Source organism: Dinoponera quadriceps, unplaced genomic scaffold, assembly GCF_001313825.1.
Source record: "Dinoponera quadriceps isolate SergipeBrazil2010 unplaced genomic scaffold, ASM131382v1 scaffold2167, whole genome shotgun sequence".
In the NCBI taxonomy this organism is placed as follows: Eukaryota; Metazoa; Arthropoda; class Insecta; order Hymenoptera; family Formicidae; genus Dinoponera; species Dinoponera quadriceps.
The window spans coordinates 1,593,033-1,617,765 of NW_014556702.1; the positions used below are offsets into that span (position 1 = coordinate 1,593,033).

Consider the following 24,733-nt stretch of genomic DNA (forward strand, 5'->3'; position numbering starts at 1 on the left):
TATCCCACGTGGCAGGGAGATGTACAGGAATTGCAGTCGCGTCGTCGTGGGCGTTATTTTCTGAAAGCGCTCGTCTCACGTAACGATACACGCCTATTGTCGTACATGGCGCTGGCAAAGGGTAATGTAAAAAAATAGCGAGAGACGAAATGTTTTCTCTCACTCTCTTTTCTTCCCTTTCCGATGTGACGCGACGAGCTTCCTGTTCTGGGAAATGCATGCACGCACGGAGGCTTTATCAGATTTTTTTCTTCCTGACGACAATTGTAATTAAGCGAACAATTACTCGCGAACGCCACCGCTAACAACTTCGGTATAATCGATGATATAACACCGAAATTACAATGACGTAATGTCGTGGAAAAGCAAACTAGTGATAACGAGGCCACGAGATTGGGACACGGAATCAACGGGACTTGGAAACAATGATATAACGTACGGGAAAATAATCGTGAAGCACGTGGATCGTCGAGATTCGTCTCGATCCTGTTCGTTGCTCTCACCGGTGAGAGCGGTCGAGTCGGAAAATCGCGATTTGTTAAACAGGCTCGCGAGTCGCTAGTAAAAATGCTTCTTCTTCTGGAACTTCCTTACGCAAAAGGCGAAAGAGAGCAGTTCCGCGTTCGTTCATCTGCCGCGGGTTGGGTAATCATCGGCGAGAGCGGCACCGGCTAAACGTAACAACGAGCTCACTGTCAGAGAGACATTGGCCAATGTCCATGTAAAAAGAAATGTGAAAAAAATTGACCCAGTTTTGCAAGTCCAGCGGAAGATCGCGTGAATCGCGTAGGGGACGACGGGACGAAAGAACGAACGAATGAACGAACGAAATGTCATAGAAACGTGCGAGCCGTTGCACCGAAGCCCGGACGTGAGCATACACGTCAAGGATTGCACGGTAATATTATATCACGGCGCGGCGGCTTATGGTGCAACTTACGACCGGTATCCTATTAAGTGCAGGAAGTGAAGCAAGTGCCGAGAGCTCACGGCAGATCGTAGAATTTTCAGCATCACCGGCCGGGTTCGGTTGACTGTTAATTAACAAACGGACGAAATGCCGACGCTCCTTTTCGAGGTCTCGCGGACGGATAGGTGACGAAGATGACACAACACGGACGGCTTAATTGGCTCGGGGATTCCAGGCGGGTCCTTCATTCTTCGGATTATGCAAGACGTTTTGAGAAAGGCGAAAAATCGCGTTGCCGGGTGTGAATTCTTTAACGCGGTCGACGGTGCCGTTTTAAAAGAGGTTTCCCATGTTGCGTGTAAAAGAAGACAGGGAAAAAGATGAGGATGTGTGAGATATTTATTCATTATTTAGTTGTGAAGTTAAACGGTTTAACTTTGCTCGCGTAATGCTCGTTGATTGTATGTTTCGCATTTTTTTGTGACACCACTACATTTTAGATTTTTATGTTACTCTCTGGAAAAAATTCAAATCGTACGTTTTAAATTTGTGTGCTATTTTTATGCGCCCGTGCAGTTACAATGCGTGCAATGCGTGAGTGAACTTTCATATTACGTCGTTAAAGGAAACATGCTACGAAACGGCAAAGAATAAGTGTAATGGAGCTAGCTGTCTCGTAAAAGAGGCGATTTCGCAATACATGCGACGATAATAGCATCATTGCCGGCTTCTTAGCGATTTAAATGCCATGTACCGGCGTATTATTACCGGTACTCAAGATGTTAATAAATTTACAGTCGACTTATGCCGAAGAGAAATACGACCGACATCGTGTAACAGAGTAATCTAATCTTGGAAATGAATTGTCTCGTAAAGTACAATTTTCGAAGCGTCAAATTTCACTTGTTAAATCTTTCGAAAAAGACAGTAAGTGGAGTAAAAAAATAATATAATGATAAGACGTTACAGAAGATATTCCTGAAGTTCCCGATAATTTGACTAAACGTTAGTATAAAGTTGATTTTTTTACTATTAATAATCCTTCCTAATAATAATAATATTAATTAGTTAATATTTTAATTCATTTTCTCCGGCAAAATAATGTTCGAAACGTTTACGTGTTATTCAGCTCGATAGTTCAAGTAAAGTATCATATTGTTCCTGTAACCAGCGGTAGACGTTCCAGCTGAGCGAGCTGGGCAAAAGACTCTCATGCCAGAATCAAGGCAAGTCTCGTAGTAACTTGGCGACACTCTAAGGACAGCGCCGCAGCCGCCGCGGATCCTCGTGGCCATTGTTCGAGCACTGCCACCTGTTCTCACGGTGAAGTTAATGGCATTGCCCGCTTTGTCAGTTTATGCCATACAAACTCGCCGGCATTTGTTTTTATCGCGGGTCGAACGGTGCATGGCGCAGAGCGCCTTTCGCTTTTACCCCGAGCTAAGTTAGAGGCTCAAGGTGATCTTTCTTTCCGTGGTGGTCTACGCCGCTACACTTTGATTAGGTATAGGTATCATGCAGATGGACGCGCCGATAAACGTTCAGATACATTATCACCAATGATAAATGGCCCCACATTCGTTACGGAAAAAAAATGACTGAATGAAAGTGAAATGCAAGACTATGAAATTAAATTCCGCCATTACGGTCGTAAAATGCCAAGTCGATTTTCAAATTCCGGAATACGATAATCGTCTTTGGCGGAGTATCGGTGTTGCTCCATTGCAAAAATCAGTGACCGTGCAATGATAAATTTTATTCATAACAACTATCACTTGTCACGAACGGCACCCTGCAATTAAGACGTCGCGCTTGAACGAACCGGAAAAAAATGTCGCACGGCACAAGAAGGCCGATCAAGGCTTTGAGTGGCGGCTGCGGACTAAACTGTAGCGTGTCCGAGAGACCTTTCGTTTAGACCTCATAGATCATTGCTAGGTGCACGTAATCACGTTTCGTACTGTCCCTCTCGCTTTGGACCACGTTCCGTTCAACTTCGACGCCTTCAACTTCGAGGTTCCGTCCGAGACACGCCTTTCGCGCTCGTGCGGCTCGTGGTGAACGAATGCGCTCCTTTTAGCATTCCTCAAGACGGATATATCGGTCATCAGCGGGCACACACGCGTTATGTCCTTTTGTACGCGCGTTATTATATCTAATTGTAATCTAACGATTCCCGGGACTTTTATATCCGCAGTGAAACGGCGCAATTATCCTGGCACACGACTGCACACGGCTCTTTTATTAACGATCATTCATCATCCTGACATATGCAAATTAAGTTGATTGAGAACAATTCAATGAACAATTGCCTCGTTGAACATAGTGTCCGTAGGAGGCACGATTAACCGTACGAACAATACCGATCAAGAATAATTATCGTCCTCGACCTGCGATAAATTAATCTTTTCATTCTCGACTATTTCGCCATTCAACAGATTTCGATATAAATCAGTTTTCCAAATATAACTTGGCTAATTTGCCGAATGGTTAATCATTTCTCATTAATCTTACACCTGATTAAACCTATTCTTTTTCTAAAAAAAATTACTCTCGATGAGTTGTAACTTGGATAACGGTTCCCGGTTAATTTTGCGCTCAATCAAGATAGCGATGATCATTATGAAACTAGATGCGCTAATTACACTGCCGTTTATGAGATTATGAGACGTTAAAAGCATAGAAAGAATATTTACCGACGCGATTACACGCGAGGGGAGTATAAAGCGGAGATTACAAAATGTGTACGCTGACATAACCGAAGATATGTAAACAACATTAAAAACACACGAGAACCGTGTGCTATTAACACATAATGCGACCGGAAGTAAAAGTAGATGGAAGATATCCCGCGGAACGCCTTCAATCGCGGCGTTCCAGTTTGATCACGTAAGCGATCACGGCACGTCTATGTCGTGCAGCGACAAAACACTTATCAGGCCGGACGCACAGACATACAGAATCGCGTATATGGTCCCGACAGGAAGTACTTTTTGCCGCTCGCCTATGCAACTACTTGTACGGAATCCTTACCGACTTCTTCGACACCGGACAAGTCACACGATGCTTGACGAATGGTCGCGCATAAGACGTGCACAGACGCATACGTAAAGTGAGAATTAGTAAAATTTCACGAGATCTTATGTCGCTCCCTTTAATCGATCTTTCACTGGATATTTCACGAAAGAGAAACGGTTCTGGTTTTCTCTTAGTCTAATAGAATAAAAGAAGAGATATGATTTTTCTCTAATAACAGAGCAATGCGAGTTTGATGTTTAAGCAACGTCATATAATTACCTAACGTTTCTTGCTACATTTCGCACGTTCGCTTGCCGGACATCGCGCTTTCAGATTCAATTGCCTCACGTGCAAGGTGGGACGCGCATTCCGACGAGGTGATATCCCGCGATGGGGAAAAAATCAAGGAACAGGATGCAGAAACGTGGCGCCGGTGTTTTTACCGGTGACGTGGTTGCACACGCAACGGAAGCGCCTTTTAGCGCACGAATTCGCACGCAGAATTGTGTGGCAACCGCCTTTCCGCGGGATTTCCTCGAAAGTATCGGACACGCGTTTAACGACTCTACCGATGAGGAAAAGGAAAGCGAAAAGATAAAGCGTTAGATACTCTCGATTCTTTCACGTGTCCATGTCGACGACGGGACAAAGACCGACTCACAAAGCGTGGGGGTTAGGCGAGATCGCGGGGATTTCTCCGGTTTCTACGGGCAACAAATTACGCACTGCTAACTTTTACGCACTGCTAATCCCGTGATATGTGCCGACACAGCACGACTGTCAAACGGTTAAACGTCAAACGTAATTTTTGCACTGACACCTTGAATGTAAAATATCGTTTAGCTTGGCGTTGTATTTATTAAACTATGTTAATTATATATTCTTTCCGGAAATTATATTATAATTATATATTCTTTTCCGGAATAATTACGTTAACTATTATTAACTTCATTAACTTTAATTAACTAATTAACTATTATTAACTTTAATTAAGTTGACGTTACAACAACAACACACAATTTAGGGTTAAAATGCAACATTATATTTTTAATTCTTTGTTTCAAAGGAATAATGTAATATATATTAATAAGTACCTAATGATTTTACAACTGCTAATTTTAGCATTAAAAAGCTATGAAGAACACTCAACGTCTTAAATACACGAGAAATTAGGAAGGTAAGCGTGCGTGTTTCGAGACGATAATTCGTCACGCTTTGCCACAACTGGATTTCCTAAAAAGTGCGGATACGCGTGAAAAAATTGCAAGGCATAGAAATCCGCGAGTGGGGTGAAATCAGCCACCGGTGCGGAACTGGAATCACGTGCGCGGTGCCCGAGATCGGACAAGACGTTAACTTCCCGATACAACGGGACTTTCTCCGAAAAACCGTTACTTATTTCTCGTCAGAATTTTGTCGACAAGAAAGAAGAGTCCCTTTTCGCACTGCTTAACCGGTTGTCCATATATAAAATAGCTTGAGATTCGAGAATAAATTATAACTTAAGTGTTAACGAAGGTGCGGAGAAATCTTGTGTACAAATTAGAGACATTAGAACAAATCAGTTTACTAGTAGAAATAAAGCTTGGTTAATTATGTTGCCAAAAAAATATTGATCTTCGAATTATCTCTGAATTATAAAATAACGAGCAAAATTCTAAATGTAATTTATAAATGTTAAATGTGATTTAATAGACCGAGCGTTTGTTTTGGAAAGCAACGATCCATCATAGTTTGATTTACTCGTCAATCTTGTGAACATGCACAGTTCATATCTGAACTTTCTTTTTGGACTTGATCTTTTCCAGCATGCTGGAGTCTGGTGGTTGTAATTATACCCGCCTAGACCCATAAATAAACAAGTACATTTTTTCTCATGTTGAGTAGATATCGTGCAAATTATCCTGATCGCTCATGTTCGTCGATACACCTATACAGCTATTACTTAAAAGTAGGTATTGAAAGCTGGTTAAATATATGATTGTGTCGACGAAGACGATATGAAGGAACGCAGACTGCGTTCCTTGCACAGCGACTCGGCAATAAAATTCGCAGCCGCCATAACATCGTAAAATCAAGCAATTGGAAAATAACGGTTTCTCATATGGCCGTGTTCGCGATATAATTTCTTTTTTTTTTTTGCGGCTTTCTAACAGGAACATAAAACGCGTGCATCATTAAGATATCGGCAACAGGTTCGAGATAATGCTTCTCCATTAACATAGAAGAAAATTTATCTCTTAGAAAAAATCAGGGCCTCTGATTAATTCGTTATTTAAAAGAATTCTAAACGCTAACATTGCCAATTATTTAAACGTAGTAAGAAATGGTTGGTAAATTATCATTTTTTAATTATAATTCCATAATGATAATTAACATATTCGATATTATTCATAGTGAAGCAAAGATCTGTAATAATTACCTTCACGATAATTTTGCAAAGCTTTACATAGCATAATAAGAAAAAAAGATTACGTTACAGTATAGAAGTAAATAAAAGTAGCAACTTAATTCGATTCGCTGCAAACCGCAATCAGTCGATCACTTCGAAAGATAACGAAGCTCTCTCACAAGCACGTCATAAATTTCGGACTTCAAGCTCGGGTGAAAAAAAATCGTGTTGAAATGGTTAACCCGGGAACACGCCAGCCGTCGAAATTGATCGCTGCTGCTTCGAAATCTGCCACTTAATGAGACCTCCGTGCACCCCGTTTACAGATCGGACAGATCGGCCGGCTGCCTGCTGGCGAGTCGGCTCGTTGCAACAAAGTACCGCTTCTACAAAGTCAATTGACCTGATCGATGAGGGTAAATCGATCGATCGGCCGGCTGCGCCAGGATCGATCGCCGCGACTCAACGTCCATCAGCATCGATTATCCGATCGTTATGTTCCGTGGAATCCGTGGATACTGATTATGACCGCGTGCTGAGTTCGTGTCTCAGCGTTAGCAATTTCGAAAACGGATATCATTAAAGTCAACTACGCGTGTACCACAGAGCGCGTTTCTTTGTCTCAGACGGCAAAACGTAGAATTTTCTCCCCGTTCGCGTACACATTGATTACTTTATCGTCGTCTCGTTCGCATCTCTTATTCGATCGCGTAATCTTCCCGTGTCTTCCCGGGTAAAAATTAAAAACGGCCGCTAGAAAGACTGTAATTTTTCCCCACCTCTACCTAGTCTCTACACAGAAATGTAACGCTCGTACAATTCAGGGTCAATTTTGTAAATTTATCTAATTCTGAATGGACCCTATGAGCCATAGACCTTATTAGGAACATCCAAGTCAGTGCACTGATGAACCCATTCAATTGACTCAAACTAAATTCCCGCTTGGATGCGGACAAGCAAATGTCTCGGTCACAAGAACCAAGATCCGGTTCTCTGAACCAAAAATTTAGCTCCCTGAAACGAAAATGAAAAAAATTTGATCCAGAGAATCAAACCCCCGATTCAAAGAACCAAATCTTGATTGTTACAACCAAAACATCCGCCTGCCCATAACTAAACAAGAATTTAAGTCAACTGAATAAGTTTCTCAGTGTGCCTATTCAAATATGGTCACGATATTTCAATCAGAATTTGCCTTTTTAAGCCATATTTAGCCCTAACGAAGGTAGGCTTATTTTGGAATATGCCCCGATTAATTTCTACCTGGAATATTTTCGCGAAACAATGAAAAGACTCGCGATCGTCTTGCAGCTTCTCTGGGAAACCCGAGGTATGCCCGGTATGTCGCAAAACTTTCTGACGTACCGATCTCCGAATTAATAGCGTCCTACGAGCGATCGTCCCTGGTTGTAACTGTGTCGTTAACATTCGCGAGCATCAATTAAAGGCGGAACGTGATTGCCGGCAGTTCGAAATAAGGTTACTCTCGGTTACTCTCGGCCGACAAAGGGAACGTTCCTTAAGAGGAGTCGCGGCGGCTCGCGCGGGACTATAAACGATCGATCGTTTACGCCGATTCTAAATCCGTCCTGGGTGATTTTCCCGGAGTCGCACGGTTCCGTATAGGAACTACACACACAGAAGTGTCATAAACATCGCGCTCGACATGTCTACGAGATCGTATCTTTCTATCGCGAATCGCATAAATCTCACCGGCTAATTCAACCTCGTTTAAACAGCAAATTAAATCACACGTGCGAGTTACTTCGACAGATAAGTTGTGCTTTTAATTGCCGATATAGTCGCATTTATTAGCCGGTTATTAACCGTCATTCGACCGTTAAGAACGGCGAACGAAAGCTACGGCGGCTGTGAGTCGAAGCCGGCGCCGGTTCGCTGGACTTTACTCACAACGAGTTATCGATATGCGTTGTATGGAATCGCTGCAATTTTCCAGCTGTTAGAGACAATTTTCTTCATTCATCGGGCAATGTATTCATGGCACGGCACACATACCAGAATGACCGGCTAGATTCGACCGGATGTTTATTGCTACTCTGCCGGTCAATTATTTCCCGCTATTTTCCAATTATCCACATTGCTACTCGCCCTTGGTTGTTCAGGGCGGATAAATCACCACGAGATCCGTTGCACGTCGAAGTTGATGAATCAAGTCGATGAAAACAAACGGTCATTGCCATTGCCATGCAAGAGAACTTCCTCTAACTCGTTTTTAAAGAGTTTAAATCCACCCGAGAACTCGATTTTAAGACTTCCGTATGTAAATATAAGAGAATACGCGTACATTTGAAGAATTTAGAAACGCGTGTTAATTTTGAATAAAAAAAAAAGAACAAGTGAATAAGAAAAGTACAAACTGTAGCAATAAAAATACTGACGAAAAGAAATATAGATTAAAGCATCGAATGAAATTTGTCATCTGTCCTTTCGACGATGATCTTTTTTACCGCAACGACCAGTCGATACACCATTCATTGCCACGTTCGGCGAACGCGCAATCGCGGTACTAAATGATCCAGGAACGCTCGTGATGAGACGTCACTTTCCACTCGGAGAGCTCTGTCCGCTCCTATCTTGTAGAATCAATCGGTCCTCTCGATCGACGATCGGATCCCCGCGTCGACTTAGCGGGAGGATACGGAGGAGGACGGCCGCAATTTGAAATCCATTAGAATCGATTTTCCCGCACGGAGGCCGTACTCGGGCACGAGATACGCGTGACGTACCCGCGGCGTTCGCTCTTGTTGGTTTCACCGTGATTGCGATCCACCGTCGGCGAACGACCAGGCGAGCACGCCAGAACGAAGAGGAGGAGGAGGAAGACCGTATGCTCGAGCTCGGTCGGGATCTCGAGACCTCGAATCACGATACGCGAGAACGCGAGGTTTAACCCAGATCCCGGTCTGCGAACGTACAGATCGCGCAGGAAGTGACGATCTCGACGACGACGACGAACGAGGTGGAGGATGTCATGGCGAAAATCGGTCGTTCGACTCTAGCCGCGATTTCTAACGTGTACCGACTCCGCGTGTCCATCCGGCTATTATCCTCGTCTGCCTGTAACGATACTACCTGTCCGGTATGTGACGGTAGACGAAGAGAAAGAGAGGAAAAAAGAACCAGTCCCCAAGTTCATTGACGTGCGTATTTCGCGAGGCTCGTCTGTCCGTGAAAAGGAGCATGCGCTCGTCGTCGACGGTGGCGGCGTCGAGGATCCCGGGATAAAATACTGGTTTTTAACTCCGCTCGAATCGTCGTCGTTTCACGGCTCGTTTCCCCGTTCGAGCTACGAGCGACGAGCCCGCGAGCGACTGGTATTAAGTATCACCGCTGGGTTTCGTGTTTAAGACTGTTTTACTTCTGCGCTAATAAGACAACCGGAACTCGAAATTGATTTCACTGTTTCACAGGTGGCAAATGAGGAAAAGCGTGGTCATGAAACACGCGCAACATGGAGTCTCTAAGCTTTTTTAATTCCTTTTGTCGCGTCATTTTACCGCTACTTTTATAAAAAAGAATAAACAGAAGAAAAAACCATCACGTTTTCCGATTATCCAAATATGCTATGCGTTGTTTCATACATGGATTTATTCTTATTTGACGTTGGTGAATGTTGATGACTGATGTACGTCAAGTGATCTTGAGTTAAAATTTCAGTTCTACATTAAATCTATTTAATTCTATATTAAGTTTTCAAAAGTCTTATATTGTGCTATTGTACTATTGAGTAGATTCTACTTAATTCTATGTTAAGTCTTTAAATGGGAAGAATAAAAATAACTTCTCATTCGTAGCATTAAACGGTAGTATTAAAAATGTATGTAATGTAGAATTTTAGTTCAAGTAATATAGCGGCCAAAATTTCGACTTGGAATATTATGAAATATCATTTTATCGATCGTTATTTCTTCGCCGAAATTCTCGCGGGGTGATTCACGATGGAACGATAGAACTTTGGAATTCGTGCCCCGAAGTCGCAGTAAATAATCAAGTTCACGTGAACACGGATCCGATCCCGGATAATTCGGATCTTACGTAATCTTCATAGTTTCTTGGAAACGCACCGCTTCGGTACGGTAAGTGAAATGCACCACGGCCTGCCTTCTGTGAACTAATTCTGAATAATAAAAGTTGTATCGTAATACTACGTGAGTTTTTAGTCATCGAGGTGTTCGCCGCGTTCGGCTTGCATGCGCATTGCATAATTGAAATACAAAGTTTTCAACAAGTTTCTATCCGATTAGAGGTGGCTATTTATTAATTAAAGCGGTCAGCTCCAAAATAAATTGATTCCTTTTAGCGTCGGAGAATTACTTTGTTAGCCGACCAATTACTTACGGCTACGGCTATTGGTTACGTACGATACCGGCAGCAATAAACAAGCTTTGGAGGATAGTTTCTAATAGGTGGCCTAACCGGGAACACGTAGAAAACTAGTTGTAATACTCTTGAGGAAGCCACTTCAGCTCGAACACACCATGGTCTGATAAGTCAACATCGCTTGTCACCGTTGAAACGGGTTTGAGTTGTTTTTATAGTGAAACCGAAAAGTCAGTTACGTAAATTGATCAAAAAAGATAATTGATTGAGAATATATGTAAAAAAATCTATTGGATCGGTCACAAAGTTTGATTCGAATTTTCCATTAATTATGTAAGTGATAAATGATTTATTTCCATTGAATGCAAAGACAAATTTGATTCAAAATTGACCCAAACTTTTTGATTGACTTAACATATCCTGCACAAATCTCTCTCTCTCTCTCTCTCTCAAGAGTAGTTTCATACAATCCAAAATTTGCTTTTCTTTCTTTATGGTTTGACCACTGGTTCAGCAGTCATCTAGAAAAAAATTTGGTTACTTTGATATGTCTTCCTGTCGAATATTAAAGCCGATCTTGACACGCAATTGCACTTGCGCCTCTCGCAGCTCCTAATATAAATTCGGAGACTTACATGACGGGAAGAAGGAAATTCGTTTAATTTGAAGTCGTCGGTATTTCAAGTTACGTGTTTCAAATTACACTCATATATCTGGCGCGCAATTGTCCGCGTTCCGCTTTTTGTCACGATTGGACACAAATCCAAAATAAGATACACTTACTTCACACGTGCGTAAAGTGACTTTCAGTCACGTAAAGTGGATTTCATACTGGAATTGTGCCAAATCTTAAGATACTTGCACTTAAATCATCGATTTCTGTGTGGTCAGGCGATCTGATTTAAAGACAGTGACCGACTTCGCGTACGTGCTATACCAGCCGGCAATCATTCGGCGATAACGAACGCGGCGCGCGGAAGGATCTCGCGGCGTGTGAGCGGCTGCTGCATGTAGGTGAACAAGTTGCTTAGCCAGTCCGCGGTGAACTGTTATATGCACTGGCATGCTGCCCGTCGCTCGTTGAAAAGCCATTTCTGGTGGCAATGCCAACGACGAAGGCGCTTACGCTAGAAAACACTCGCGATTCCCCCGCGTCGGACCCGTTCTTATAGCGATGGAACGCGTTCGAAGGTTCACGGTGCGATACACGTTTCCAAGTCTGGGAAGTAATAGTTGAAGTGACGAAAATGCGAACTGAGCCGATTTTCGATCGAATTTAGAGCAATATTGCTAAAACTTGCATTTGATCTATTCATATCATTTTATATATATATATATGTGCGTGTGTGTGTGTATGTGTGTGCATATACAAGGAGAAAAATTGTTTGGCTGTTGTAACCAACCATCGTTGTTATTGAATATTCGTTAAGAGAGAGAGAGAGAGAAAGAGAGAGAGATAGCAATAAAATTTAAAAATAATTGGATCACAAATTAGCAAGTTATTCATAATCAGAGCAGAAACATTTTTGTTGTCAAGATATAAAATATTTTGCTGAATGTAATTGTCCTTAAGACACGTTAATTGAGAGATTTTGTAGCGACAATATAAAATTTGCTGTGCCAGCAAATTATTTTTCTCGTGTATTGTTAAAATATTAAAATATTTTTCAAATGATAGATCTTTAAATCAAGCTATGTAACTTAATCGATTTGTATTACCGATGCTTCAACTGCCTTTAATTTAACGTTAATTTAGTAAATGAAGAAAGAGATAAGAGTAAAGTGGAATTTACATTAAATAAGATCATGTATTGTTAATATAGTTAATATACATTAATATCGTTAATAATATAAATATCAAAACACAAGCCCTCGCAATTTTTAGGACCACGAATTCAATTAAAAAAAGCTCAGGAAATCAAAGATTCCACAAGTTTGCGTCAGTGAAGTTCTAGGTCGCGTTTCAAAATTTAAGTTTAGCTATTAATGAACGCCAGGTAAATCGCCGATTTGCAGGTAAAAGTTTCTCATAGTCACGACATAATTGAGAAATTCCGATACTGTAGGCGAGAGTGTTTCGCGGAACGGAAACGCGTCCGGATTCCCACATTGGGAACGATCGCTGGTCGATCGTCGTCGTTTACGTTCCGCGGTAATCGAGACCGGCCAATTTAGAATATATGGATCGCCGATTAATCCGCGCCGCTCTACTTAGCCAAATGTGTTAGATGTACTGCGCTTAATTGCGGAAAGGAACGGATCGGTCATCGGATCGATGTAACGAAGTAACGAAATACGAACGGCAGGTCGATGAAGAAAACGACGTGTTTCAATCACGATTTTATTCCCGGCTAAACTCTCTCGTACAACTCTCGAATACATTTTCACGATCGGACTCCGCTATATGTCGAAGGTTCGCGAGATTTTACGTCGTTGGGCTCGGCTGAGCCTAAAGGACTGTGTTCTGAAACTTTCCCCGATATTTCGTTGAATCTCCGACATACCGGAGGGTTAAATCGTTGAAGAAATTGAAGTTTCTCGTAATTTTCGTTCACGTCCAGATATCCAATTTATATATCTGTCGTTTAAGATGTTTTCCTGGAATTCGGAGGGTGAAACGAAGATAAAAAATTTAGCCATTCATTTTCAATAATTTCGAATATTGTACATCCCTGTTAGTGATATATTATTACAATAATATCACATAAAAACTCTAATGCGAGACTCTTACTGGCGTGTATGTTCCACATAATTATTTCTTCAGGATCGAGCGAGCAAATTGTAGACTGCTTGTCTACAATTTGCGGTAGTATTTAAGCGATTATCGCTAATTTTCAACGATATCGTGACCTTCTATGCAAAAATATCCGAACTATTTATTTCGCAAATTTTCCACGCGGTATCCTTTCTCGTCAAGACTAGTTCCTTTAATGTGACTAATGAATCCAGCCACTTTCCTTCGTAGAGCGCATCACTAAATGAATGTTAAGATTACACCTGTTTATTTTCGCAGGGATTTAATTATACACAAAACACCTTGCGGGTGTTGTTATCACGATGCTCGATCTTTGCCATTTCACCCTACATTAAACGCGTTCGAATTCGCGTCTTACTAAAGACGCGCGCAAAAGGATCACTACTTTCTCTCTACCGTTCTCTATCATCACCAATCTCTATCGTTTAATTGTAATTGGCACGCGAAGTAATATCGTCGATATCCGACGACTTTATATTCGTAAAAATAGGACGTGTCGAATTCTCGAGTTATTTTACGATCGACAGCGTTAGAAATCGAAAGCAAAACTTTGATATCCGGCGCGTACCGGGCAGAAAGAGAGGATGAGGAAGACACAGCGCGAGAATCAATTCGAGTTAAAACACGAAGACTCTTAGAGAGATGGCCGTAGATTAGAAAAATAATTACCACGCGTAGAGCGATTAGACACGCTTGCCGTAATAATTATAGCAATTATTTTCATAGGCAGCGATCAGGCGTCTGTTACGTTTTACGGTTACAATTTGAGTTAAGTTGGCCTTTTACCAAGGATTAAGGCATTGTTTGAGAACCGGTCACCGACCCAAATCCACGCGGAAGCGCCATTTTCAACGAATTTATGTCAATGGAAATCAAGCAATAAATTCTCGGCTTGAGTCGTCAAGGAGTAGCGGCTTGATTAAACTGGTGGACGTAACGGTGCATTTTGCCGCTTCAGCAGATTCGCTAATGTGTTTATTCTGATATATGAGAAATAAATAAAGACGAGATGTCGAAGAGACACCCAATCATTTCTCCCCACATATGGCAAATCGTGTTAACTCCTGCGAGCCAATCAGCAAACGAACGGATTAACAAGGTTAATATTTTCATGGTGAATCCATTTAACCGACCATATCGATAAGATTCGCGCGAACATATTTTGTCGAAGAATTTCACTATAAATGATCTCGCAAATGTGGGAGGGAGGTGAAAATTTTGAAAATAACTCGTATGACAATCGCAACACGTACGATGTACGACTTTTATTTTTGGTCATTTTTACCCCACGATTTTTATTTTCAGATCTTCGAAACGAGATATCGCGAAGTAGAAATTGTCCTAGATTTTATACAGCTTCGTCGTTTTTTTTCAAGAAACATGAGCTGTTACATAGATATGCGACCGTGTTCCACGTCCGTGTTTTTTTTAGGCGGTTATAAAAGTAGGCCGACGATGTATCGAAAGCCGAAGATGCGTTAAACTCTGGATATGCGATTTTATTTTTCGTGCAACATGATGCAGCAAACCACATGCGCGTTGCAACACGTCGAACAGCCGTCATTACATTCCGTTTCGGCGCGTTTAACTCATCACCTGGGTCGCGTCAGAGTTCGATGGACACAACACCGTGAATTCACTTGCGTATTCCTCGTCATCGTAGCACGCATTTAACACAACCCAACACTTCACTTGATTTGCCGGTATTCACGTCCCAAGCGGAGGAAGCTAACGAGGGAGATACGTGGGAAGAAGAAGCGAAAGAGAGAGTAACAAGAAAGGTAAATGAGGAAAGGAGGCCGAAGGATATCTCTCGACTACATCTGCTCGAAGACGAGAAAAAGGGGGCGGGAGGCGAGATGCACGAGGAAGTGGCAGAAGCAAGACGAGAAGCATTAAAAAGGAGTATATAAGAAGCTTCTCGTGAAAAATGAAATGAGAGGAGGTGTGGAGGGAAATGTGGAGCAAGCTGAGCGAGTAAAGCGTATCCCTGTAACATCCTTTCGCAAAGAAAAGAAAAGAAAACTATACGAAGAGAGAAGAGGGAAAGGGCAAGGATAAAACAGACGACGTGCGTGGCATCGGATATCCCGCAAGAGAAACGAGAATATAAGTAAGGCGGTGGAAGATGAACTGGCGATAGCCTCGACAGCGTGTTGCCGTTCGCAAAGAAGAAGACGAAGAAGGAGGAAGCAGGTGGCAGGACGAAGGAGGCGCAGCAAGCGGCGTGGAAGGGGTCGTTCGCGGCGGAAGATGAGAAGTAGCGGACAAGTAGCGAAAGCGGAAGAAGACAGAATGGCAAGGCGAGGCGAGACGAGAGAAGCAGAGCAAAGAAGATGACTCACCGTTCCTCCTGCTGGCGCTGCCTGCGACGCGTACCGCGAGCGTGCCGCGCATGTGGGCGAGCACCGTCGCGAGCACGACGAGTGCCCGGTAGCTGTCGTGGGACCTCATGGCCGGCCTTTACCGAGGGGACAGAATAGAAAATAGAGAAACGGTGGCGATCCGGAGGCGACTCTCTCAGGACTCTCTACCGCCTCGAGCGGACTTGCTGAGGCACTGGCTCAGCGTCGACTGAGACGTACTTTGTGCTCGCCGCTCTATCAGCAGGACCGTCACTCCTCTCGGTACGTTTCACACCGCGGCCGTGTGTATCCCCCGGGTAGGAACTACCACCACAACTGCGGGACGGGACGGACTACTGGGCGGACGATTACGGGCAGGTTGTTACTACCCGTCGGCAAGGGGGTCCCCACACTTTTATCCCGAATTTAATACTAGCGGTGGCCGCCGCGGTATCGGTCACCACCGGCTTTGCTCTCGTATCCACGCACTGGCCCTGCACACCTATTTAAAACCTATCGCTCCACCTCGCGCTCCTTACCATTGGCTCCTGCCCCAATTCCTTGCCCAATGGTACACTCTCGCGCGCGTTCACCTCCTTTTCAGATCGCGGAGCAACGGAGGTGGCGGTGCCGGCGACGGTGGCGCGCCGGCGGTACGGGTTATTCAGGTGGAGAGAGGAAGAGAGTCGGCGGACAGGGCTCGGGTGGTGAAGTAGGTGGTGAGGTCCTCCGGTCCCACCGAGGCGGTAAATACCATCGTCCGACACGTCCGGCGGGCCCCTCGCGAACCAAACGGTGACGTCGAAATTTTCCCCCCTTTCGCGCGCGCGCGCCGGTCGCGGCCGATGAAGGTGAAGGGGGTTTTTAGGTGGGGTTCGCGTGCGAGCGAGCCAAGATCGCGACTCCGCTCGGTTCTCTTTCCGCGCCTCTGTGTACGGCGCGCGGCTCTCGGCTGCTCTACGAACTGGATAGTGTGTGGACCGTTTGTCCGCGTTTCATTTACGACCCGTGCGAAGGTAAGGATTCTTACAAAGGCACGACGAGGAAACGCTACTTCCGCCGTCGGGTCTGGCAAGGACGGGAAAATCGATGGGGCATTCCGCCGTGTGGACAAGGTCGAGGCGATGATGAAAATTGGCGAACACTGCGTAATCCTTTACCGCCGGTGGTGCACCGTTCTACACGGTAGGCACGCGGACAGCAACGGAAAGTACGAAGACTGGAGAATATTAGCTCTAAGAATGATATTGTAATGTTTTTACCATTCGAAACAGACGTGGAAGGAAGATGAAAAATCATTTGTCTCTGGCAATGTGTATGTTTTATACCTCACCCTCCCTAGAACGGTAATTTTCGGCAACGACTGCTCTTGCTAAACCGTCCATCGGCTTCTGTTTGGTAACGTTTCCTCTCGTTATGATCGAAGCGGAATTCTAATTTTGAAAGTAAACGTCGTCTAGTGTCGTTCATTAACATAATTCCTACTTTTTAAAAAGTAGGGTAATAATCTGATACGTTTGGAATGATTTCAAATACTTTTATACTTTCTCTTTCTCTTTCCGCTATTAAGTCACTCCCAGTGAGCAAACAGTACACAAGAGCACTAGGAGTTCGACGATTTCGCGAAGAGGCGCAACGACGTTACAAATCAACAACTAAAAAGACACGAAGTGAGACGTTTCAGAATAGTCACGTCGGCGGACGTCACGGCTGAGTCCACTCGAAGCCCGTCCATGCTTGTAACCATACGGTACGTTCGGCGAACGCGTGTGTGCGAGCGACGTGCGGCACACGCCGGGCATCGGCACATGCTCCGCAATACGTCGCTGTTCCGCGAGCTCACTTTCTTAGCCGAGCCTTTCGATTTCGCCCGCGCTGAGACCATTTCGCTAATAATCGTCCCGACACACCCAGGCCTCGGGTACCTTGACGTACCTTGGCAATGAGCAACGATTCACTGGCTCTCGGATCGACTTACCTTGGCACTTCCCTTTCTATAGCGCGCCGCGGTGTTTCGCGCTTGCGAAAACCGCGGCCGACTTTCGAACGGCATTGTCGGTGGACACAGCCGCCCAATCTCACGGTAGCGTCCCGCGGCTGGACGCGTGATAAAGAAGTCGCCGACTCGATCAACCTCGACGTCACGATAAAGCCACCCCCTACGATCCTGGATCGATTTCTGTCGCATCACTCGAAATTTCAGTCTTACGTTAAGTCGTCGAGCGGAAGAAACGGAAATAGCTTCCCATTTGTGACATCGAAAAGGAGCACGACGGAAGACTTTTCATTGAACTTAATGCAGAACTGAAACTTCGACTCGGGTGGTCGCGTCGCGTCGACACTGCTGCGACAATAATCGTACGGGTGACAATAGTTATCGCATCGTGTGCGCGTGTGCACTGCTCGACGAACAGGCATCCCATTAAATATCTCGCGAAACTGTTGCTTAATTTCACGCGACACACATACGCGTGGCCGATGAAATCCCGTTTTTCCTCGATCACGAAGACACGATTGATCGATTGGAATTTTGTAACAAAGTATTGAGAAGGACAAGTTTCTAACGAATGATCGTTGACACTCATGCAACCGGGATTTAATAGACACTGCAAAGAACAGATTTCCAAATCGATACGTTGTCGAACAAAGCCTGTCTCATTTATACTCAATCACTCATACTGAGAAATCCATTTAATTGAATCAACAAAATTCTCGTTTGCTCATATCCAAACAAGAATTTTGCTGATTCAATTAAATGGGGTTTTCAATGAGGAATTTCAGAAGGAGAAAAAAGGACTTAAGAATTTATTTGTGAGATGTAAGGTTTATTTTACAGAAATAAACCTTATATTTCCCACAAATAAATTTTTTAATACTTTGTTCTCAGCACACACGTCCCCCGCTCCAATGAAATTTAATTCATCTCACAACCATAACATATAAAACGAGTATTAATACTGACAGATATGGCAGATATCATATAATCGATTGGCGCAATTACGGCAGCAGTCGGTACAATTACGCGGGATTATGAAAATCACATCCGCTGGTGCGAGTCTAATTAATTAGTGTAACACGCGGCGCGACGATCGTCACGCGTGGCGCATTCCTTCGGCTGACATTTTCAGTCGGCTGGTCGCACTGCTCGCCGGCCTAAGTAACGCCAATATCAACTTCGGTAGCGCTCTTAATTGTTCGCCGTCCTTCGGGCTCTCATTAAAAATCGACAACAAGTTAGTGGCGCGACGCGGAAGCTCGCCACGCTCGTCCGTGGGCTCGAACGTGTCGAAAGGATTCGTCACGGCAGGACAGGTGTGACGGTGTTGTGTATTCATTGGCGCGATCCGGAGTGGCTAACCGTCACACCGGGACACTTTCCCCCCCAACAGCCCGTCTACCGTGACGTCGTCAACGAGAAAAAGGGAAAGAAACACGGGCGTGCGACCGCGCGAGAAAGTCGGCGGATTCGGTCAGAGATCCGCGACTGATAACGGCCCGATCGTGGCGATTACTCAATACAAGTCGGAATAGAGTTTCACACCCTGTATTTAGTATGTTGTCCGGTACGCGTCGAAAAATAGAGCTGTCCGACGCCGACGTGGTCGCGGTGGAAAAAGCGGAACTCGCGGAAAATGAAATCGCGCGCGCGTGTTTCCTCGATAATGTAACGTTGGTCGCGTTGAAGAAACGGAAGTGGACGAGGCTTTATCTCAACAATAATCTCAATAGTGCGTGCATCGTTGCTTATTTGGGAGTCTAATTAATTAAAGCGCGTGACGAAACTTCGCCGTTAACTGAGACAGTGTTACCGCTATGGACGTTATAAATCATTTCGCGAGTTATGATTCAATTCTATCTCGTCGGAAGAATTCGCTCTCCTTTCGAGCTATACGATGACAGACGATAAATTGTAGCGAGTACGGGCTGAAAAATAGAAATAACGGGAAAAGTAAACCGTCTGGTGACAGGCCTGTCACCTTACGCCGAGACGAAAGCGATAGATTCGCGCGCGAGCGCATCTATTTCTCGCCAGGCGTTGCAGTGAAATGCAGGCACGCGACGCATTCTAATGACCCACGCGCGATCTCTCTTTCTCTCTTTCTCCGAGAAGATTCTCGGGAGATTGTCCGGTTTCTATTTTTTTCCCTTACCGCCGCGGCGTTGCGTCCTTGTATCATCGCGTCCTCGCACGGTATCGGCGATTCTCGGTGGAAATTGAAAGGGAATCCATTAACGCACCGAGCGGAACCGATACAAATTGCTCCGTCGGGCCTGTATTCCGCCGCGGTTGCACTTTTCAGCCGGTCGTTCGGCCGGTCTGAAAAGCCGGGTTTCGTTGGACGGCAGCACGAGCCGAAGGTGTCGCGTGAACTGGTGAACGGAATCGAGCGGCGCCGTTCGATAAGCTTCGATTGCTTTCCCGATTTTTCTCACGCAAATCTTGCCGCGGCAAGGACGTCGTCCAGAGCAGCGCTTCTCAAAGCGGTGCTTGGTAAGCCGGCATCGGTCGCTGACCCTCTAGCGAATCGCTAGAAAAGGAAGCGGCATTCGTAACCATATGGACTGAGTTGTAATCTTCGAGCATTGGACGACTCAAAAATGACTCAATGTGGTCGCTAAAAATTGGAAACATCTTTTAAAAATTCAACGATATTCTACAGGTGTCGCACAGACTAAATATTGTAGTAAAAATTATTACAAAACTTTGCAATGTTGGATTATACCGGAATTATTATCGACATTATTATGTGTGTTGTAATTTTTGGTGATATATATAAGATACATCATCAAAGTTTATAAAACACATCATAATTCCGGTACGGTCTAGTATTATAAAATTGTGTGGTAATTTTCATTACAATATTTTCTCCGTAGAAAACTGAGAAGATAGGTGAGAAGATACAAATGTGAGAATGTTTCAAAAGTGAAAATGTTTGGCATCCAATTATAGATTTAGACTTTTGCTTGAAATATATTGGAAAATTTCTTGTATAACATATACGAACCGGAGATCATAAATATAATAGTAATTGATGGCATATTTTTGTTATATTAGTTTGAGAAGCACTGCCTCGACGTTGGATTTGTTCATCGGAAACCTGCATTAGTTTAGAATTTGAACGCGAATTTATCCATGCGTCGCGAGCAAGTTATCCTTTATGCGCACGCAGAATATTTATGGATTTATAAATAAATCAGTTGAAAGGAACGGCACTTTGATTCTTTGTGCAGAAATAATGCCGTTTGTCGAATAAATAGCCGCATCATTTTACACCGATAAACGCGTGAGTTAAGATTTATGTTCAGGCACTCTATAAATTTTTAAATCGAAGTAACATGTTACATTTATAAAAATGAGTTTATGTTCTGAATCCGAAATAATATACCATTTTGAAACGGATAAGTTGCCTATGGAAATATATTTTTAGTATTATAAAAGATATCGAAGTTACCTCGAAAATAATTCATAAATAGAATTATATATATTAACATTACATTGTATTCATACGATACCTTCAATACATACATAGATGTAGATATCGCAATCACGGCTAATTAAGTTTCTGACACCTACAATAAATATCGATTCTAATTCTCCTTCGCAGTTTATAAATCCTTTAATTTTATATTTCCGCGGTTAACTCCGGTAATGGTACGAATAATGGTACGTTATAAGCGTAAATTTGTAAATTTGATTGAACTATCGCACGTAACATGCGCGTTGATTTATGTAATATGCGAGTTTACAATTGTGCGTAATCGCTTTATATGACCTTTCAATTGAAATAACCGTTATACTAATATCAAAGAATTTATTCAACTCACACATGTAGAGATATTTTTAGGAGATGAACATACACACATAAAAATAAAAAGGTATAAAAACGGAACAATTTCAACGGTAATTACATTAACTGTGATATTACTAATAAACAGGACTGTAACATGTTTCCGAAGCAAAAATATCACTGTGTTATTTATTCGCAAAACAAGCAAATACACAGTAGTGTATAGTAAAAATAAAGAAATCGATAAGTGGATAAGGAAATTGAATGAAATTGTATTTTCAATCGTGGGGTAGATTGCATTTCCCGGAATAATATCGCGAGAATATTGAAGCGACTGGCTAAGTCGAATCAAATATATACGCAGATACGTAGCAGCGCTAAGAATCAATTAGCACTTTCACTGATCCGAATTTCGTGAAAAAGTGTTTCGCCGCCTCGCCTCGCTTTATAGGCACGCCAAGTTTTTGTTCGTGTGAAAGTTTAGTTTGCAACGAAGCAACTGTCTTTTTTCTTATCAAAGCGCGCTTAATTGTTCGTTTCGGCGTGGCACTCGCGTTGGTAGTCAGGAGAAATGTTTCACCCGGAAGGAAGACGTGAGATATTTGCATAAAGTTTGCAAGACCAGATCACTGGACAAGAGTTTTTTTCCATAAACGGACAAGTAAAGCAATTAAAACAGCGAGAGTCCGGCGAGTGCTGGATTAAAAATGGATGGATTAAAAATACAACTGCAATCTGTTTTTTGTGCATGCAAAAACTTATCTCTTTAATATCAGTATTATTCTTCGGATTATTTATATAATCAAGTGTCCGAACGTTCTCTTTGAGCGACTCGGGGAAGTGATAGTCTACAACAAGGTACTGAGTGAATATCCATGTGTGCCTGTACGCGCGCTTTTCGTTTTAATTAAGAAAGTTAATTAGTTTACTGAAGTACATCTGTCTCAGGCTCCCGACACTCCTGCGGATTCTTCGGCGAGTCCGCGATTGATCTCTCTTTAACCGCAGACGAAAGAAAGTGCGGTAAATGTGGGAAATCCGGTACGCGTAATTTCTTTTTACACTAATTAGAGTCTTAATTAACGTACGGCTGTAGACTATCAGCGTTATAACTAATGCGATTCATATCCGACCGAGAAGAGAGAGAGAGATGATTATTGACCATGACTGTTATAATCGTCAGAACCATACGGAGTGTAATACAGCGAGTGGTGTACAATACGGACTATGGACTTTGCAGCGTCGTTACGTAGGACTACTCGATTGAATGATGTCGCGAAGAAAGTTATCGAACTGCCATGAGGGATGAGTGCATGGACGAGTCTTCGTAATGTCTAAGATACCGGCGAATGTCATTAGGATAATTAACATCCTCGTTTGTAAGCGTACTCTATTCGACGTGAGATAAAAAAAAGGAAAAGCTCCGCTTTGTTTAAAGGACAATGGAGATCTGCTGAATAACATATCCGGCGTTTAACGAAGCATCAACAATTAATCACAGTTATTGTTCGAGCGCTCTGATATGAAGCTATTTTTAAAACCGACGGTCTCAAATTATATGCGGCCGGAACTTGGCGGAACACCGATTTTCGAGGATCGACACGATATTCATAATACCGTTAAGGAATTCTGCAGTATACGTCCAGTTTTGCATGAATGGCAAGTGGTCGTCCAATTTTTGCGTCACTTATCAATTCCGTGTCGAATTCTATCCCGAATATCTATGCATAATATAATCATCTGTCTCCAAAAACCTATTAAATCTCACATTAGGAATATAAATTTCTGAAAATCTTGAGAATATATATACACACAAAACTGATAAATGTATGATAAATTGCTAGCGTATAAAAATATATGTAAAGAAGTTATTTCGATAAGAATTTTGAGATATTAGGAAGCGCCTCACGGATTTCGTAATGTAAACTGTCCTGAAGCTGAGCGCTGTGGCTGTTAGTTACGTAGTCCGCAGGACGAGCTGGAGCGACAAGGGGAAATAAGGAGGCGTAGCCGCCCTTAAATCACCTCGTTTATACAAGTAATTTCACACTTTAGCATAAGCAATAAGATATATAGGATGTCCGATAAATTGTGACAGAATGGCCGTGTGCAGATAAAACATGTTAAACTGAACAGAAAAGTCCTTTAACATTTTGCAAACAACCAAGCAAAATTTCGAGTTATTAATGATTGAAATTGCCATGTATAGAGGCTTCTTTAATTACTATCTTAAAAATTTGCGCGTTATTTGCAAAATCTTTTTTATTCAGAATGACCTAATCTACAAGTATGACAGCTGATGTACCTAGCGACAGACATCTAGTATATTGAACCTTGAACCTGTCGCTAGGTACAACTGTATATACTTGTAGATTAGGCCACTCTGAATAAAAACATTCCTTTAACATTTTGCAAATAACACGCAAATTTTTTATTTATTAATTAAAGAAACCTCTACACATCGCCACTTTAAATCATTAATAATTCGAAATTTTATGTGGTTGTTTGCAAAATGGTAGGGGACTTTGAGAAGTTTTCTTAAAAAAGTCCTGAAAGTTTGACCCGTTTTACCTGCACACGGTCGCTCTGTCAAAACTTTCCGGACACCCTATATAGGCATGTTTTTTTTTTATTTTTACTTTTATTACTTTTTTTATTTTTACGATAAGCGCAGAATATTGCTTGTCGTTCGTATAATCAAGTTAGTTATATTACTACTCTCACATTATACTAACAGATTTATTGTACAGATTTCTTTAAATTATTTGAAATATGCTGCTTATCGCATTAATAAGTGGAACAAGCTAATAGTGTAATAACTTCATTTCTTATAATAAAGTCTCCAAAGCGTGCAAGAAACGCGTATTGATAATTTCACTATGCCACGACCTTCATCTTACGCAGAGAAATATCTTTCGCGTGAGAATATATGTGTTCTCGTTTACGTGATAAAATTTCTATCTGCCTTCCGGTGACGTTTCTTGCGTAGTGAAACGACAAACCGTGCTAAATCGATCTCTGTTCAAGCGTACAGATTGAAGTAAGAACAAAACACGGAGGCACGAATGTCGCAATCCTGGTTAATTGTGCGACCGACAGGTATAACAAACATGGAATTTACTTTTTTTACGAACCGGATAGATCTTTCACCTTTGTTTTTCTGCGATTAACATAGAATAAAGG

The 24,733-nt window shown here is 42.7% G+C and overlaps 1 protein-coding gene across 1 annotated transcript in view; it reads right to left on the minus strand.

Annotated features, from left to right (window-relative positions):
* Nucleotides 1-15,908, minus strand: part of LOC106747989 (laccase-5-like) — a 52,957-nt gene extending 37,049 nt beyond the window's left edge. Inside the window, exon 1 of the mRNA XM_014626101.1 lies at nucleotides 15,762-15,908. Coding sequence (XP_014481587.1) covers nucleotides 15,762-15,870 — 109 coding nt within the window. The 5' untranslated portion in view covers nucleotides 15,871-15,908. The remainder of the gene's footprint in view (nucleotides 1-15,761) is intronic.
* Between the last annotated feature and the right edge of the window lie 8,825 nt (nucleotides 15,909-24,733).